The 15,140-nt window shown below is 47.3% G+C and overlaps 7 protein-coding genes across 7 annotated transcripts; 3 read left to right on the top strand and 4 right to left on the bottom strand.

Moving 5' to 3' along the window:
- Positions 1-248: 248 nt before the first annotated feature.
- On the top strand, positions 249-1,537 carry BDV27DRAFT_101508 (3-hydroxyacyl-CoA dehydrogenase family protein). The gene is made up of 3 exons (XM_032064283.1): positions 249-436; positions 494-593; positions 691-1,537. The coding sequence occupies exons 1-3, from the start codon at positions 308-310 to the stop codon at positions 1,419-1,421; spliced, it is 960 nt and encodes a 319-aa protein (XP_031928782.1). The 5' UTR covers positions 249-307; the 3' UTR covers positions 1,422-1,537.
- A 2-nt stretch (positions 1,538-1,539) lies between these two features.
- Positions 1,540-2,416, bottom strand: BDV27DRAFT_126492 (BRcat and Rcat domain-containing protein). Its single transcript, XM_032066554.1, has 2 exons — positions 1,929-2,416; positions 1,540-1,875 (listed from the first exon to the last, which is right to left on the bottom strand). The coding sequence occupies exons 1-2, from the start codon at positions 2,363-2,365 to the stop codon at positions 1,608-1,610; spliced, it is 705 nt and encodes a 234-aa protein (XP_031928781.1). The 5' UTR covers positions 2,366-2,416; the 3' UTR covers positions 1,540-1,607.
- A 1,476-nt stretch (positions 2,417-3,892) lies between these two features.
- On the bottom strand, positions 3,893-5,728 carry arp6 (actin family protein). Its single transcript, XM_032066553.1, has 4 exons — positions 5,161-5,728; positions 4,389-5,097; positions 4,273-4,335; positions 3,893-4,215 (listed from the first exon to the last, which is right to left on the bottom strand). Exons 1-4 carry the CDS (start codon positions 5,663-5,665, stop codon positions 4,077-4,079), a joined length of 1,416 nt encoding a protein of 471 aa, XP_031928780.1. The 5' UTR covers positions 5,666-5,728; the 3' UTR covers positions 3,893-4,076.
- A 740-nt stretch (positions 5,729-6,468) lies between these two features.
- BDV27DRAFT_126485 (uncharacterized protein) lies at positions 6,469-7,701 on the top strand. The gene has a single exon (XM_032066552.1). The coding sequence runs from the start codon at positions 6,492-6,494 to the stop codon at positions 7,617-7,619; it is 1,128 nt and encodes a 375-aa protein (XP_031928779.1). The 5' UTR covers positions 6,469-6,491; the 3' UTR covers positions 7,620-7,701.
- A 1-nt stretch (position 7,702) lies between these two features.
- Positions 7,703-11,134, bottom strand: BDV27DRAFT_126483 (uncharacterized protein). The gene is made up of 2 exons (XM_032066551.1): positions 11,055-11,134; positions 7,703-10,926 (listed from the first exon to the last, which is right to left on the bottom strand). Exon 2 carries the CDS (start codon positions 10,888-10,890, stop codon positions 7,933-7,935), a length of 2,958 nt encoding a protein of 985 aa, XP_031928778.1. The 5' UTR covers positions 10,891-10,926; positions 11,055-11,134; the 3' UTR covers positions 7,703-7,932.
- A 190-nt stretch (positions 11,135-11,324) lies between these two features.
- BDV27DRAFT_126482 (uncharacterized protein) lies at positions 11,325-11,814 on the bottom strand. Its single transcript, XM_032066550.1, has one exon. It carries the CDS (start codon positions 11,794-11,796, stop codon positions 11,641-11,643), a length of 156 nt encoding a protein of 51 aa, XP_031928777.1. The 5' UTR covers positions 11,797-11,814; the 3' UTR covers positions 11,325-11,640.
- A 946-nt stretch (positions 11,815-12,760) lies between these two features.
- Positions 12,761-14,741, top strand: BDV27DRAFT_101477 (uncharacterized protein). The gene is made up of 2 exons (XM_032064282.1): positions 12,761-12,823; positions 12,894-14,741. The coding sequence occupies exon 2, from the start codon at positions 12,948-12,950 to the stop codon at positions 14,385-14,387; it is 1,440 nt and encodes a 479-aa protein (XP_031928776.1). The 5' UTR covers positions 12,761-12,823; positions 12,894-12,947; the 3' UTR covers positions 14,388-14,741.
- Positions 14,742-15,140: the final 399 nt, after the last annotated feature.

The raw sequence follows: 15,140 nt of genomic DNA, 5'->3' as shown, positions 1-15,140 counted from the left end.
TCACTTTCTATCACCATCGCCGAGGTTGATAATGAGAATGGCTTTTGGGCGCACTCCAGGTGACCAATGGTAACGCGTCGGTTCACGCGTTTTCGCGTCTCAGGTCTTCGGATATCGGAGGAATGGATGTTCCCGACTGCCGAGGATAACCGATGACGTCGGATCACATGAGTCGCACGGAAGAATATCGGGTGCACTTCAAGTAGAAGTATATCAATCGTCGCCGTTGTTGTTCTCGTCTTGTCCGTCTTTCTTCCCAGCATCACAATTCCTAAATAAGGGACTCAGTTCTTTCAATACCTTAATAATGCTGTCATCGTCCCTCCGGCCTCTCTGCCGCAATGGCCCTTCAATTGCGTCCCGCGCATTCAGCAGTTCCTCTGCGGCTTATGCTGCCGAGGTTAAGTCATTAGGAGTGATTGGGGCAGGTCAAATGGTACGTAGAACATGAAGTCACGCCACAGCGCCTTCGAGCTCATCTCATAGACAATAGGGCTTGGGAATTGCTCTTGTTGCTGCACAGAAGGCTCAAGTTCCTGTTGCCTTAATCGACACCTCCCAAGCATCTCTTGATAAGGGCCTCAAATTCGCTGGTATGTACGGAGCTACGCTCACCACCGGTCCCCTTTTTCCATCGCTGGAATTGTCGCTTTAGGTGGTTTTCTAGACTAATGAGACTACTATTTACAGATAAACTCCTTGATAAAGATGTTTCCAAAGAACGTATTACCCGTGATGTAGCCGATACCGTCCGCTCTCGCATCACAACTAGCCTGAAGATGGACGACCTTTCATCCGTGGACTTTGTTATCGAGGCTGTTCCAGAAATACCCGATCTCAAAAGCTCTATTTTTAAACAACTTGCTCAAATTGCACCCAAGCATGCCATTCTTGCGACCAACACCTCGTCAATCTCAATTACTAAGATTGCTGCTGCGACGACGACCAATCCGACAGACCTTCAAGCTCCTTCTCGAGTGATCTCGACGCACTTCATGAACCCAGTTCCTATACAGAAGGGCGTCGAGATTATCTCTGGTTTGCAGACGTCTAAAGAGACGCTCGATACCGCAATTGCGTTTGTGCAGCGTATGGGCAAAATTGCTTCCGTCTCCGCTGACTCGCCCGGTTTCCTTGCTAACCGTATACTTATGCCTTACATTAACGAGGCAGTCATCTGTCTTGAGACTGGAGTCGGTGCCCGCGAGGATATTGACAATATCATGAAGAATGGAACTAATGTTCCTATGGGACCTTTGACTTTGGCCGATTTCATTGGGCTTGACACCTGCTTGGCTATCATGAACGTTTTGCATCAGGAGACTGGAGACAGCAAATACCGGCCATCCGGGCTTTTGAAGAGAATGGTTGATGCCGGCTGGATGGGCAAGAAAACCGGAAAGGGCTTCTACGAATACTGATTGAGCGTTTGATCCTTGCTCACTAGTTACGTTTTGATATCCCTGTTACACTGCTATAAAAATAGATCGCTGTATCAACAGTCTATAGGCTTACAGTTGCACCTATCAGAGTAAACGGTGGTACGTGGATTTGATAATGCCATTATGAAGGATAAACTTTCCTAGGAGCGGTCTATTGTGGTACCCCTAGAGACCTAGATCAACTTTCGAGATATTCCTGCCTCGAACCCAACAACCTTCGGCCCGACAACTTTGAGTTCCCTTATTCCCTTTGTCAGTTAGGGGATCCTCTGCTTCTCTTTCATGACACAGCATGGTAGCAAGAACTGCTGTAAGACCGGCTTCTTCGTCTCGGTTCAGCGCATTGCCATCAATCACAAACGCGAAAAAATCTACAGGTCTCTCTGCGGGTGTGACACAAACGCACGAAGACCACTGTTTACCACATTTATAGCTGAGCATCGTCAGCATCGGTCACATCAAACTTATACGCAGGGCTCGTCTTACCAGAACTGTGCGCTGCATCTGCATGTAATGTGATCACAGCCGAATATAAGTTCCACCACCGCACCACAATTAAAACACCTCTGCCATCGCTGAAGCCGAGCCACTTCAAGGACTGCGGACAGACCTGCATCAGAAGAGCAATCTCCTGACCTGTGGGACACGCCGCGACACTTTGAGCAAATTCTCGTGCTACAATACAAGCATGTTTGTGTCTGAGATTTCTCAGCCTTCACAGCCGTTGGAGGTATCCACTTCCCGCATGTTGGTGCAGGACAGTACCAGCGATCTGCAACCGGCGTCGCATACTCGGTTGTTTTAGAGACAAATGACTCTCTTTCCTTTGGTGGTAGTAAAGGGAGGATGGTCTCTGACGGAATCTTCCGTGAACAACATCTCGGTGGAAATAATTGCTCGTCTGCCATGTTTGTGGCCACCATTTGCCTGATACACGTGCTGCAATACTTATGCTGACAAGGCAAGCTCACCAGCTCATCGGCTGGCATGCTTTCGAGGCAGCTCACGCAGGACCTAGGTGTCATCAGCTTACACTGCCAGTCCGGTCGGTACGCGTCAATAAGAACTTCCTCCTTATGTGGCGTCCTCCTGAAGAAGCGCTGGATGAGTCGGCATCTCTCAATTCTCGCTATAATACGACTCCTCCTCCTCGACCCCGCCTTGCTCCTTTCGATTTGTGGATGGCACTCCATGCTTGAATAGTCACTAGCTTGATGAAGGTAGACAGGTTTAGAGTCCGCCGATGGAGACTCCGCGTTCAAGGAGCTTCTCAACAAGCTTGCAACCCCGTTATCCTGAGGCGAAGGATGTCTTTCTCGCCTATTTTTCTTGATAGCACGCGAGGTCGCCGGAGATAGGTTGCATAGTAACATCTTTAACTTTGGGAGGAGAGGTGCTCTATGCTGATAGGAATCGGGAAACTTCACTCTAGCCCGCTAGTTCTGAAGGTTTGCCAGCTCGTAGAAGGGGGGAATCGGCAGGTTGACTCTCTGGGAGATTGTCAGGGAACTTGACGCCATAGTTCCTATCTAACAGATGTTGACACTTGGAGATACTGCGCGTGCAAAGCTAAGAGGTGAATATCATAATATTGGAATGGACGAAAATCGGTCTGGTTGCTTGATATGTTTGATCGTTGGTAGAGTGTAAGTGTAAAGGGTAAGTGTAAAGGTATGATTTGGCTCATTATCTCGTCGGGCGAGACGTCAACTATATAGGAAAGTCGGCACATCATGCTAACGGTGAGTCAGGTGTGGATATATCACCACCACTTTAGTGACTATGCTATGGATAGGCCATTCGCGTGCCACATGTTCAGGCCCCATTACCCGACTATGATCGTCGCATGCTACGATAACCAACCAACCATTCTTGAAGTGAACAATTTACCACTGGTTCTTCACGTAGATGGGGACCTTTACTAGCAAAGTCGCCATGATTCATACAAGCAACGCAACCAAGAAAATAAAAAATAGTAATCAAAGATTTGATCTCTAAGCCGTATTTGTTTGTAGGTGTAGGGAAAATTAGCTGGATCGTGACAGGTTCGCGCGCCAAGTACTCTGGCTGGGTAGCGCCTTACTGACGTGGACAGTTGGTTGGGTTGAAGGGCTACGAAAAAAGAATACAAACCAAGAGAGAGGAAACAAGCAAACCTCACTGCGGGGTACAAAGAACCGAAAGCCATGCCACTTACCAAGCCTCTACCCACTTAGACACCATCGCTGCATGTGTCGGTCAATCGAAAGCCCTTCCCCCTTCATCAATAAGTAGAGATTCCGTTATGACTCCGACCTCACCGCAACATTACCAAAAAAATTCTGTCAAATCATTCCAAATGGCGTGACCGTGGATGGATCAGTAACTTAACCATATTAACTAACGCAACTCAGCTCAACACTAGCCCCCAATGCCAGAGAGAAAAAACACGTCTTAGAATTATACGGCGGCTGGTTACCATCATCTCTTGGAGTTAGAAACAGAAACATGTTGAAATTCAAAGGGTATCACTAGCAAATGCTACTCTAACCGGTCATCAAGCCAAGTCGCCAAACTTGTGCCAGATTTAATTAGACTCAATGTACTTACTCCAAAGATCGCAATCCTGAACACCACGAAATAATGCACCCGATTTCATACAGTGCCAGCAAATTTCCTCCCAGCCCAAACAGAGCCATTCTCCTGATATTCCTGGCGGGTAATAGCAACCTTCTTCATGTCATCTCTATTAGTGGCTAATCGACTTGCCCCAAGCCAGGTGGAGCGAATTGGACTGTTTCCAGAGACCGTCAGCGCACAGTTAAGATCAACATTGTAATAACAAGCTTACTCCTGAGGCCGTCGAACCCTCACAGCGCATTCTGCCGAAGCAACTTCACGTAGCTCCTTCTCCCTACAGCGAATTAGCAATATATAATACGAGAAACGGACGAGACGATATCTCACAGTCTTTCCATAAATCCAGCAGTCAAGGAGTTTCCTCCAACAACTAGCACATTTGCCAAGAAGGCTGGATGTAACCCAGTTGGCAGCACCGAAAGGCTCTGGATAATCATATCAGTAATGCCAGCCTGCTTCATACCGATGTCACTTGGGCGGAATATAATCTCAGGGACTGTGAAACGCTCGTTACTCAGAACCAAGACATCCTCAGATAGTGCCTCAGCGGTAGCACCTGAGAGTGCACTTTTCCTCTTCTTGGCATTCAATAGAGGATCATGAGGTCGCATGAACCCTTTCTTGCTCCCATTTGGGTCTGGCAGGACATAGTCGACCGTGACACCTTCGTCAGAGTCGAGTTGGCCACGCTTTCGGTTGCCCTTCCAAGTCCGTTCCATATCACGGGCAAAGTCATCACTGACATAGCACACTGCTTCCTTCACTTCATTAATGATATATGCTTCATCCACCATATTGTATTGCCTCATGGATACCATCTCCTTCAGATAGTTCGTAAGATGCTTGCCTCCAAGATCAAGTCTGCGAATGGCACGCTGAAGAGGTTGGCCTTTGTACAGCGGTGTAACTGTGGTGTGAGAATAGCCCGAATCGACCACAAGGAGGCATTCTCTTGGCGAAACAGCCGAGTCATACTTCTGCACGATGGGGTCTCCAAATAAAGATTGGACTTCGTTCCAGGCATTTAGCGACGGACCTAAAATGCCAATATTAGCCAGGTAACCAAGCAGCAGTATAACAGTGTCATTTACAACCGTACCCACGCATCTTAAATAGCCACCGAACCCCCACTCCTCCATCACAATCTCGTCTGCGTTCTTCTGCAGCGCCGGTAACGCGTTTGGAGCCTCGGTCAGCACAAGCGTCGTTTCTTCCGGTTTGGCGATCCGGAGGTCTTTGCTTCGCACAGTCTTCTCGTCAAAAAACGAATGCTCCCAGATTTCCTTTTGCGCTTCCCAATTCACAGTATATCCCTTCTCGACCGGACGTCGAAACATCAGCTCGTTCCAATCCGTAACATGAGTACTAAGCTGCGAACCCACGTAGACGCGGTTGTCGCGAGTCTTGGCGAGCGCATTAGAAATAACAGAACAGGCAGAGAGTGCCTCTGTATCATCTTCCGTGATAGAGCCAGGCGCATAGCCGGCCTTCATCGTATACGCGCCATTGTCGATTATGAAGGTCCTCTCGGGTAAAGTTTGGGCATTTGCGATGGAAGCTTTTCCAGAAGGGCGCGGTTTGGCGGTTCCCATGATTTGGGACATAAATCGTATAGTATCTAGATCTGTAGGTATTCAGCTCCGCATTAAACCACTAAGCGTTTGAAGGAAAACCTATTGGTGTTGAAATGCTAGGTAGAGATCGAAACGACCCGCGGCATTCTGTCCGTCGACGGGACCGGAGACTCCGAGCGGTCAGTTTTCACAGATTAGGAAATATAGGGCTCAGCTTTAGGGCACAACTCAAACCTGATGAGCATACATACTTATTGCAGCGCTTGTAACATTTACACGAAATTCCTTAGAATGGTCATGGATTAGTCTTCAATTGTCACTGCTAGGCGCCTTAAGAATATACTAGGAGATGATAATCATGAAGCTCCCACCCATGGCGATTCCGTATAGTTGCCCAGTACGAGGTTTTTAGCTCCCTTTATGAAGGCTATGTTTTGTTGGGTATAAAGATTGGTAAACTCCGACATATAATTGATGATCAAACCATGCGGTTGGGAAAGCTCGCGATGGTCTGTTATTCCCATGTGTCTGCCGGCAGCAGATGTAGATATATCCATTACCCAGGGCAATGTATCATTTAGTAAGTTTGTATGCATATGTTAGGGCGCCGCACTATTTTTTATTGGATTGGTATTCAGATATACAAGCACATAAGATGTTGTAACGGACAGGAATTCCACAAGTACAGATCAACAAAGCTAGATGTATAAATGTACAAACGCTTTCCATCACTAAGGTCAGCCGCAGGTGACCCCGCAGAGCCCTAACAATCGGCCCCGCAGTTCTCGAATCAAAATTTCTCCCAACTTGTCTTGAGCAGGTCGAGCCCAACCAAAACACCCATAGTCCGGTCAGAATGTCAACAAAGCTTCACGTCACTATTACAACTACACTTACCCTCGTGGAGCAGTTCCACTTGACCTTATCGTCGTCCTCTGGAGACCCAGCCTCCACAGAACTCTCAAGCAGAGATGCACTTCCCCTCCTTTCGGCATCGTCGACAGCCCTTAAGTCACAAGTCACTAAGCTTTCGCTCTTGGCCATTACCTCTCCATTTACGCCCACCGCCGTCGTCCCTCTCCTCTCTGATCTGAATGGATCAGTGCTCCCGTCGTTTGTGACAGCAGCTCTACTCATTACACCGACCGACCACACCAAAGCATTTCAGGCCGAGGCTCTATCGCTAACGAAGACAGGGCTGAACGAACTGTCATCGCTTGTGAAAGAAGTTCAGTCAATTGCAGAGAGAAATGATGAAGTACACATGAAAAAGAAGGGAATCGAACTGTCGCAGTCTGAGAAAGACCTCGTTACGGTAGCTACAGGACGGGTTTGGGGTGCTTGTGATGCCTTGATTGACCTCGCTTCGAACGGCGTTGCTGGGTTTATAATACGGCGCGTGGAAGAATGGAGAGATCTGGTGCGAGATGCAATGGAAGAGATTGACGCATGGAATCCTGATGAAGAAGGGGATGAGTTCTTCGATGAGCTTTTGAGCGACGACGGGAAACAGAGCGTTGGAAATGGTAGTGAGGGCGAATTATCCGAGGATAGCAGCGACGGCGAAGACAACGCTGTGCTTTATGAACTGAAAAGGACTTCAATTCGGCTACTCAAACCAGTTGTCCAAATTTACCCCGCAATCATCACGAATCGCCTGAAGAAGATTCCTGAGTACTTACCTTCCCTTGTTAGCCAGCTGGAATCCCTTATGACGAACCTCCACCATATACCGGAGCAAGTTGACGAAGTAGCGGGAGCACTATATGAAGCGGATCTAGAACGATCTATCCGGTACTTGAAAAGGACAAAGGATTGTGCTGTTGAAGCGGTCAAGTTAGTGGTTCTGCCTTGGGTTGAACAGAGTGTGACCGACAGCCAGCAAAAAGCCGATAAATTTACTAACTGGTCGAAGACATGGTTGAAGGTGATTGATGAGGTCAGTAAACCTCTTGATGATATCAAGGAAGCGAAGTCACAGTGAATAAATTTCCTTTTATTTATAAAGCCTGAACATATAAAGCACGATGTAATATATTGTTTAAGTTGTCTGGTAATGTGTATAATGTTACAATATCTAAGGCTGTTCTTGTATCAAGGGGGGGGGAAACAAAAAAAAAAAAATTCCACAGTTGACTGTTCCTGTTATTGCGCAGCAACCGTTAGGGGTAAACGCCCCCACAACCCCCTCTCCCAACTGAAAAAAGATAAGAAATAAACTATGTACACAAATATGAAGCTGGTGACAGAAGAATTGATAGTATCAATAGGTTGTTGCTTGGTGCCCAATGTACTTCCTATATGCTCGATTCTTCATCAGGCTCCCATTGACAAAGATCGTCAGCAGGTATCCGATCCTTTAACCATTCGAGGATAGCATCTGTTCCTTTGGCAACAATTTGCCAGCGAGGGACACGAAAGCTATTACCCGCAACCTCGAATCTCTTCAGCGCCGATCCATTGCCCCAGTTCTTACTGCAGCCCTCGGCTCTTAGAAGGCCCAGCTTTGGTGGTAGAGAATTGATGTTATTATTGCTTACATCAAGAACCTGAAGGCCTTGAACTGCGTCAAAATCCAAGCTATCAAAGCGGTTATCGGCGGCGAGGAATGTCATCAGACTTGGATAGGTTTGACGGACCGGTGGAAGAGACCCACAAATGCGGTTATTCGATACATCTAGAAATGTGAGCGAGGGGGCTTGAAGATTGGCTAATAGTGGCTCAAGAGTGATTAAACCGGTGGCACTCAAGTTGAGGATTTGGAGACTGGGGAAATCCAGCGACGTGGGAAAAAGCGAAGTGCTATCCAGTGGATTGTTTGAAAGATCAAGATCAGTCAAATTAAGCGCGAGCATACTGAGAGTCGGTGCCGGGATACAGCGTAGTTCATTATGTTGCAGGTAAAGACATCTGACCTCATGTGGGTTTATACGTTCCAGATGATCCATGTCCAGCTCCTGAAGATCAGCGTACGATCTGTCGAGGACTCCCCCGGGTTTGATTTGCCAAACGCCTAATTGAGCTGGGGCCTCAGGTGCGAGCGTAAACTGGGTTGCGACCGAGCCCTCTTCGTCATCGGTATCTTGTGGCTCTGGCTCGCACCGGTTTCGGAGCTCGCGCTTTAAGTCCTCAGTAGACATATTAAGGTATTTTCGCTCCCTAAGAGGGTTGTTCGTAATTCGAAATGTGACAAGGCTTTCCATCAATCCAATTCTTTCGTTCAGTCTTGAGATGTTGTTCCCCGTCAAGTCAACGTTTCGAACGGCCTTCAACTCAGCGAATCCTTGCGGTAGGTCTGCTATGCTATTATCCTCCGCTGACAAACTCAGGAGTGCCTGCCAAGAAGAAACATCTGGCAAACACTGGATGCGGTTCATGCTGATCGCTAGAGTGTGTAGATTGGGGAGTCCGAATGTATCGTGGTCAGAAAGCTTTGTTAGGGCGTTTCCAGTTACATTCAGATATTGTAAGGTCGAAAGCGCCTGTACAGAAGCGGGTAACAAAGTACCCTTTAAACGATTGTTGGGAGCGTTGAGCTCTTTCAATGGAAGCTTGCTTAGGCCCTCGAAAGGCAAAGTGGACAGGTGATTATCACCCACGTTCAGAACTCGTAGGGAAGTCAGGTATGAGAGTTCATTCGGTAGCTCTGTGAGAGAGTTGCTATGTAGGTCAAGAACTTCCAGGTTGTTAAGATTCTTTATTCCGGCAGGGAATGACCCCTGCAGCTGATTCTTCGCTAGCTTGAGGTCCTTTACAGTTCCCATCTCCAAGATGATCTGTATGTCTTCCAAGCTTAGCTTATTATTTGAGAGATTGAGGGTATGAAGACGCTGTAGTCGCCTGAAACCAATTGGCAGTGAGCGCAATAGGTTTCCGTGTAAGTCGAGAACTTCCAGCCCACCAAACTGGTTTCCCCTCTCGTCAGCATCTAGATCCTCTGTGTCGACGTCTGGGAAAGCGGAATCTGGAAGTTCGACGAACTCGTTATCTGCAGCAATGAACTTGACAATGTCTACACTCTCATACCATCCTGTGACTGAGTCAGGGTCGAAATCATACATGGTCATGACTTCCTCTGGCAATGCTGCCAAGGACATGGCCGCAATATTCAAATGACCTGAGGTGCGACCTGCTTCGAGACGTTTTCGAAGGAGCCCTTTGTTCAAATCCTTTGGTCGCTGGTTGAATGGGTCTTCAACACTTAGGTCATCCAAGGATGAATTCTGGGAACTATCATTGCTCTGCATCGCTGCTTTCCGTGCAGCTTTTGCCTTTGCAATGCTTTCCCTTAGTGCGCTCGATGACCTTGAAGTTTTTCTGGTCTCCATCTCAGATTGCTTCTCAAGGGTTAGGTTAGGGGTCGTGGCCTTAGTGGAGGGTGATCTTGACATTTTTATAGGCGCCCTTGAATTCTGATGTGTTTTTGTCGGCGTCTTTCTCGTTTTCTTCACTTGGAGTGCTTCCTGCGTAATATTCGTATCAGGAATCTGTGAAAAGGCAGTACCTGAGCTTCCACGGAGAGTTGACAGGGTATGCGTCGTATCTCTACAAGTGCTTGTCCTTGAAGTAGGCAGCTTCAATTTTGAAACGCTATCCGGGGTCGTCCCGTCGTTTAGCTCGGCCGGTGTGCCGCCCACATACAGAGACTGGCGTGACCTTGAAGGGAGCCGCATTGCAGACGATGGACGAGACAAGAAGTCCCCGCCGGTTTGTTGGCGCGACGACGATGACCTAGAAGGCGACCTCGAGCAACTTGACAGCGCTGACGGTGGACGGGATGGAGAGCGCATGGGGCTGGTCCCATTAAAGAAACTAGAGTGCCTTGAAGAACCCGGTGAAGGAGGGATTTGGGACAACGTCTCAATTGTTCGTTCTGACAGTGAAGGCCGCGCACGACCTCGACTATCTGCATCGTCAACTGATATATCAGTCCCATGCCTGAAATATCCAACCATTACACTTTCTGTTTCCGACTTTCCGCCATCGCTCATTCTAGTTTGAGAGACATCCCTCTTTTGTGGTTGGCCATTCTGAGGTTTTTTTGGCACCGAGTATTTAGGTAGCGGCTTTTTAAACAATGGTTCCTCTGAAGGCCTCCGAAGCCTAGCTGCATCGATGCCAGTATCTGTCCGTAGCTTTTCGCGAGATGGGGAGGGCTTGATCGATTTCGAAGCGGTAGACGTCGGGAGCGGTAGCCTGGAGGCTAATCGAGGAATCCCACTCGGTCGGGCCGATAATTTCTGTTGCTTATCCATATTCACATCACATAAGACGTAGTCGGCTTAAGTTGTCTATAAGCATGAAGTAAGTTTCTGCTATTGGATGGTGCAATGGTTTCAAGAGCGGAAAAAGAGTCTCATGATGGTTTTTGTGTGGGTTAGGGGAAACACAGGACAGCAGAAATTCTCAGCTGACGCACTGCTAGTAGGGCGTAATGGGTAGAGGTGAAAACGTTAAGTGGACGAAGCACAAAGTAATACTCAGCGCAACGTGTCTTTTCCAGGGTAACTCCTATCAATTATGTGATAGATTATATGATTTAAATTATAGCCATTGTTTACGAAGTAGTTGGTGCCTGGGGCCACGATCCATATAAACTAGCCAAGCCATTTATGTGATTGGTGAGATTCTCCTTCGGCATCCCGCCGACGTATCCATCATGGACCGAATTAAGCCTGTAGGGCCCTATTTCACTATGGACACGAGTACCCGAGGTGCATTTGAGACAGATGTTTGCATACCTTTACGGAGCGAAAACAAACCACTACTACTGACTGTTTGCAGACCTTCCACAGTACACTCACGGACTCAGTGTACAGAGCACCAATTTACCAATACTTCTTACCACGGTCGGGCTCATTCGCCTACTTATGGTTACGTACATAGTAGAACGAGGGCTTTGCACAGGGTATCGTGTTCTCTGACGCGTTGCGTCTACGGAGTATATTGGGCTTCGGTCATACAAAACCTATGGTGTATGATACGGCCGAGCCATAGACAGCCGTTTATGATGGCCATATACTGTGTACAAAGTGCTCCTTACCACTGCCACATACACGGACGAATGTCAACCTCACAGAAAGACTGCTCCAACCTACGACTATTCCAATGGCCTGAAGCCTCGCTAATACGGTTGACTGGCAGCAAATGTAATTTCTCATTCTATGAGCACTGCCTTCTCATACATATCAACCCGCAATCTGATAAACGAATTGATTGGTCTTCACACGAATCAAGAGAAGGGGGGAAGAAGAGCAGGGTAAATTTTCTCGCTTCTTTTTCCTCTCTCTCTCTCTCTCTCTCTCTCTCTAAAACGCTCGTCTGAAACGCTAAGCTTGGCCTTGTTATGTTTGCGGGGGGAAATGGCCTGGAGTACTTGATTATAATCTTTGCATAAGCTCACGAAAACCCATGACGAGTGGATAGAGCAGAGCATAGGTCACTATATACATAAAATAGTAGTACGTGTGTGTGTTTACCAGGTTTCGCGATATCTTGAATATTAGACACGGGCCATCTGTTTGCCTACAGTGGCTTATACAATCGCAAAGTACTGATGATGGTCCATCAGCAGCCCGTTGCCTCAGTTACAACCTTCTGGACCCATGGGGTACAACTTCTGTTTACATACCTGGAGTGCATGATCTCCACGCTAACTTCATCTGGAATGGTAGATTTTAGCGCGCGGCTGGGCTCACGTGGATGCAGAACATCGAAAATGATTGGTTGGAGCAGAGCCATCGCAAGCGACCTCCCAGCCTCCCGATGTGCGAGACACCCGCCGCTTGCAACATCCTTAAGGCATCAAACCCTCCACGATGCTCCTTGCTCCTTGCATCACATCTACCCGTTGCTTTATTCACATTCTGTCTAGCTCCTTACTCCTGTCATATTGGTACGGACACTCCCATATCTTGCATTACTGTTCTTCCAATCTGGGCGCCGTTCTCAAAGAATTCATTTGTATCCTCCTTGACTTGGACGTGTCTGCACAGCCCTATCACTGATAAGCGGACCGAGCCAGGTGCGAGTCGCATAGTGTCTGTGCGACAAACACATCTATACCCAATTTCCCGAAAACTTTAGCTTCTATTATTATTTACAAGGCCCGTATCAGCCGAGCTGGAAACAAGTATTCCCTCGATCAGTTTTATTGACGTACACACGGAATACACTACCTCATTCCCGGTATGCGCTTGACCGCCCTACAGGGATCCGGTGCGGTTTATCAACCCGGCCATTGCTAACTAAGAAGCAGTGCGAGGATATATCCCGACGGTTTTACTTGACTTCTCTTGCCGTTGTTCCTACCATGCCACGAGACCCCAAGCTTCAGCTCTCACAGTGTTCTCTAGCGCCTCCGGCAGAAATCTCTGGCCCGATTAATCCCAGTCGGCGTACAAGTCTCTCTGTTTCTCCAGATATAAGTGTAAGAGCCGAAAGCCACACATCGCGCTCCGATAGAGGAAAGTTCTTTTCCCCTCCGTCACTATCATCATCAGATATGACGCCGCCTCCATCATCGCAGATCCCTGGAGCCCCTCTTCGACAATCAAGATCTCGATCTAGTTCATACCTTGCATCTCCGCCTGATATTGAGAAGACTCTGTGTGTCGCTTATGGAGCTTCCGAGAACCTCCCCGCTGCTGAAGAAATCGATACTGCTGACGAATCTAAACTTCGTGCGATCGCTAAGGAGCTACTGGGCGTAGCTCAAGAAGCTCGTATGTCAGCGCTGCACTTTAAGTTGCAGAATAGTCTACTATCATTCACGAGCAATGAAGCCATCAAGCGCGCCGAGGTTGAACATAAATTGGCTAGAAGAGAAGTCGAGATTCTCCAGAGCTCTGAATATCGACGTCGTCATTCGGAAACTAAACCGCTACAACAAATTGCCAATGTGGAATTAGAACTTGCTCTCAAACGTAATCAAGAATTGGAGAGGGTCAACGCTACACTTGACCGGCGGCTTCGCCGAGCGAAGAAACTTATCGACCAGGAGAAAGTGAAGTCTGATAAACTCGGGGAAGAAAATTCTTTGTTGAAAGGCCGTATCAGAGATAACCGAAAGCATCTTTCCTTGATGATTGAGCATGGTTCATTGTCTCCCAGTCCACAAACCGAGATTCAGACTCCTCTTAGAAAGTCTGTCCCTCACTTTGCCGATAATAGTCACCATATGACCAGCGATGATAACCATAACCCTTTCGCTGCTCTTCTGGCGGCGGACCGTGTTCTGAACAGAGAGTCTCCAAGTGCAATGTCCACATCAAATCAGAATGCCACACAGCAACAGTTTGACAGTCACCATGTGGGTGGTGCGCATCCACTGCCTTCTATTCCTATGACGCCGTCTCGGTCTCGGATAGCTCAGCAAGAGAGTCAGTACTTCACTCCAAACAAAATTTCTCAACGCCAGCGTCGGGATAGAGACAGCACTATATCAGCATCCGACACCGAGGAAGCCGAAAGTGAAGACGACGCTCCTTCCCACGCTGATTTAGTGTCAACAAATATGTTTCGCCATAGCCGTTCAGACCATCAGAATGTTACGAGAGTGGCAAACGCCCCTAAATCGAGCACTTTACTTCAAACAACACTCTTCGGTCAGATTAGAAAATCAGGAGTTGAGCGTCCCTCCGGCAGTCTCAAACGCAAGGCGAGTTTTGATAGTGTGGCCTCGAAGAAATCGAAAGCGGAGGAACGAGTGGGTCTCGGCATTGACACCTGGAACAATAACAGCCGTCCATAAAGTCTACATGTGCATTTGGCTGTATTTCCTGATTGCACATAAGTTGGCAAGCTGCGGTCGGATTGCGGATCTTCTTGGCTTGGGGCATCCTTTTCTTATCTAGACGTTTTTAAATGTCCTGTTTGCCCTCCCCTCAGGGACAGTTACGAATAATGACATGTAAATGATGGGGTGGATCGGTGTTACTATGGCGCCTTTTTCGTCTATTTCATTTCTCTTGGTTTCATTGTTGAATCTTCAATATGTTGAAGTCCAGAACGATTCTACGATTCTTATTGAGTAGTAGGCTTTGTACTCTTTCAGAATATCTCGAGCTAGGTACCTAGCGATAGATAAGATTTAGTTCTATCCCCAATCAATAGCACTCTCAATACGAAACAACTAGAAGAACAAATTCATCCGTTACCCATCCCTTGCTCGTCAGGTCTTTTTTCTTTCTTTTTCTCCTTTTCCTTCTTTGTGTTTTTAGTCCTTTTTTAGTAGATAGAAAGCGAATACCGAATACCGAATACTACATGCCAAAGAAACAGATACTGCCTTAGTAAGCATTAACGGGAACTGTAAATGTTCATTCATTCATGAAGATTGACTAGATTACATGTTTAAGAAGGATTCCGGCATCTAGTTAAAGCCAAAGCACTTATATGGACAATATATCATTTAGATAACTACTTAAGTGTTCTGTGTAAATTCAAATACAACCTGAGTGCTACTAATGGTGAAGTGAGATATCAAGTGACCAGTCTGCCAGGT

Source organism: Aspergillus caelatus (assembly GCF_009193585.1).
Source record: "Aspergillus caelatus strain CBS 763.97 unplaced genomic scaffold BDV27scaffold_64, whole genome shotgun sequence".
Classification (NCBI taxonomy): domain Eukaryota; kingdom Fungi; phylum Ascomycota; class Eurotiomycetes; order Eurotiales; family Aspergillaceae; genus Aspergillus; species Aspergillus caelatus.
The sequence above is the reverse complement of the archived record's forward strand: the minus strand, read 5'-3'. Positions and strand labels throughout refer to the sequence as shown.

What these genes read in the sequence shown, in the direction of transcription:
- BDV27DRAFT_126492 (XM_032066554.1), bottom strand. Translation starts at nt 2,365, where the DNA reads ATGGTGGCCACAAACATGGCAGACGAGCAATTATTTCCACCGAGATGT. An exon ending in AGATGCAGCGCACAGTTCTG is followed by an intron (nt 1,876 to 1,928) that starts GTAAGACGAGCC and finishes GACGATGCTCAG; the next exon opens with CTATAAATGTGGTAAACAGT.
- BDV27DRAFT_101508 (XM_032064283.1), top strand. Translation starts at nt 308, where the DNA reads ATGCTGTCATCGTCCCTCCGGCCTCTCTGCCGCAATGGCCCTTCAATT. An exon ending in TGATTGGGGCAGGTCAAATG is followed by an intron (nt 437 to 493) that starts GTACGTAGAACA and finishes CATAGACAATAG; the next exon opens with GGCTTGGGAATTGCTCTTGT. An exon ending in TAAGGGCCTCAAATTCGCTG is followed by an intron (nt 594 to 690) that starts GTATGTACGGAG and finishes TACTATTTACAG; the next exon opens with ATAAACTCCTTGATAAAGAT.
- BDV27DRAFT_101477 (XM_032064282.1), top strand. Translation starts at nt 12,948, where the DNA reads ATGCCACGAGACCCCAAGCTTCAGCTCTCACAGTGTTCTCTAGCGCCT.
- BDV27DRAFT_126483 (XM_032066551.1), bottom strand. Translation starts at nt 10,890, where the DNA reads ATGGATAAGCAACAGAAATTATCGGCCCGACCGAGTGGGATTCCTCGA.
- BDV27DRAFT_126482 (XM_032066550.1), bottom strand. Translation starts at nt 11,796, where the DNA reads ATGAGAAATTACATTTGCTGCCAGTCAACCGTATTAGCGAGGCTTCAG.
- BDV27DRAFT_126485 (XM_032066552.1), top strand. Translation starts at nt 6,492, where the DNA reads ATGTCAACAAAGCTTCACGTCACTATTACAACTACACTTACCCTCGTG.
- arp6 (XM_032066553.1), bottom strand. Translation starts at nt 5,665, where the DNA reads ATGTCCCAAATCATGGGAACCGCCAAACCGCGCCCTTCTGGAAAAGCT. An exon ending in TGGCTATTTAAGATGCGTGG is followed by an intron (nt 5,098 to 5,160) that starts GTACGGTTGTAA and finishes TTGGCATTTTAG; the next exon opens with GTCCGTCGCTAAATGCCTGG. An exon ending in GCTGGATTTATGGAAAGACT is followed by an intron (nt 4,336 to 4,388) that starts GTGAGATATCGT and finishes AATTCGCTGTAG; the next exon opens with GGAGAAGGAGCTACGTGAAG.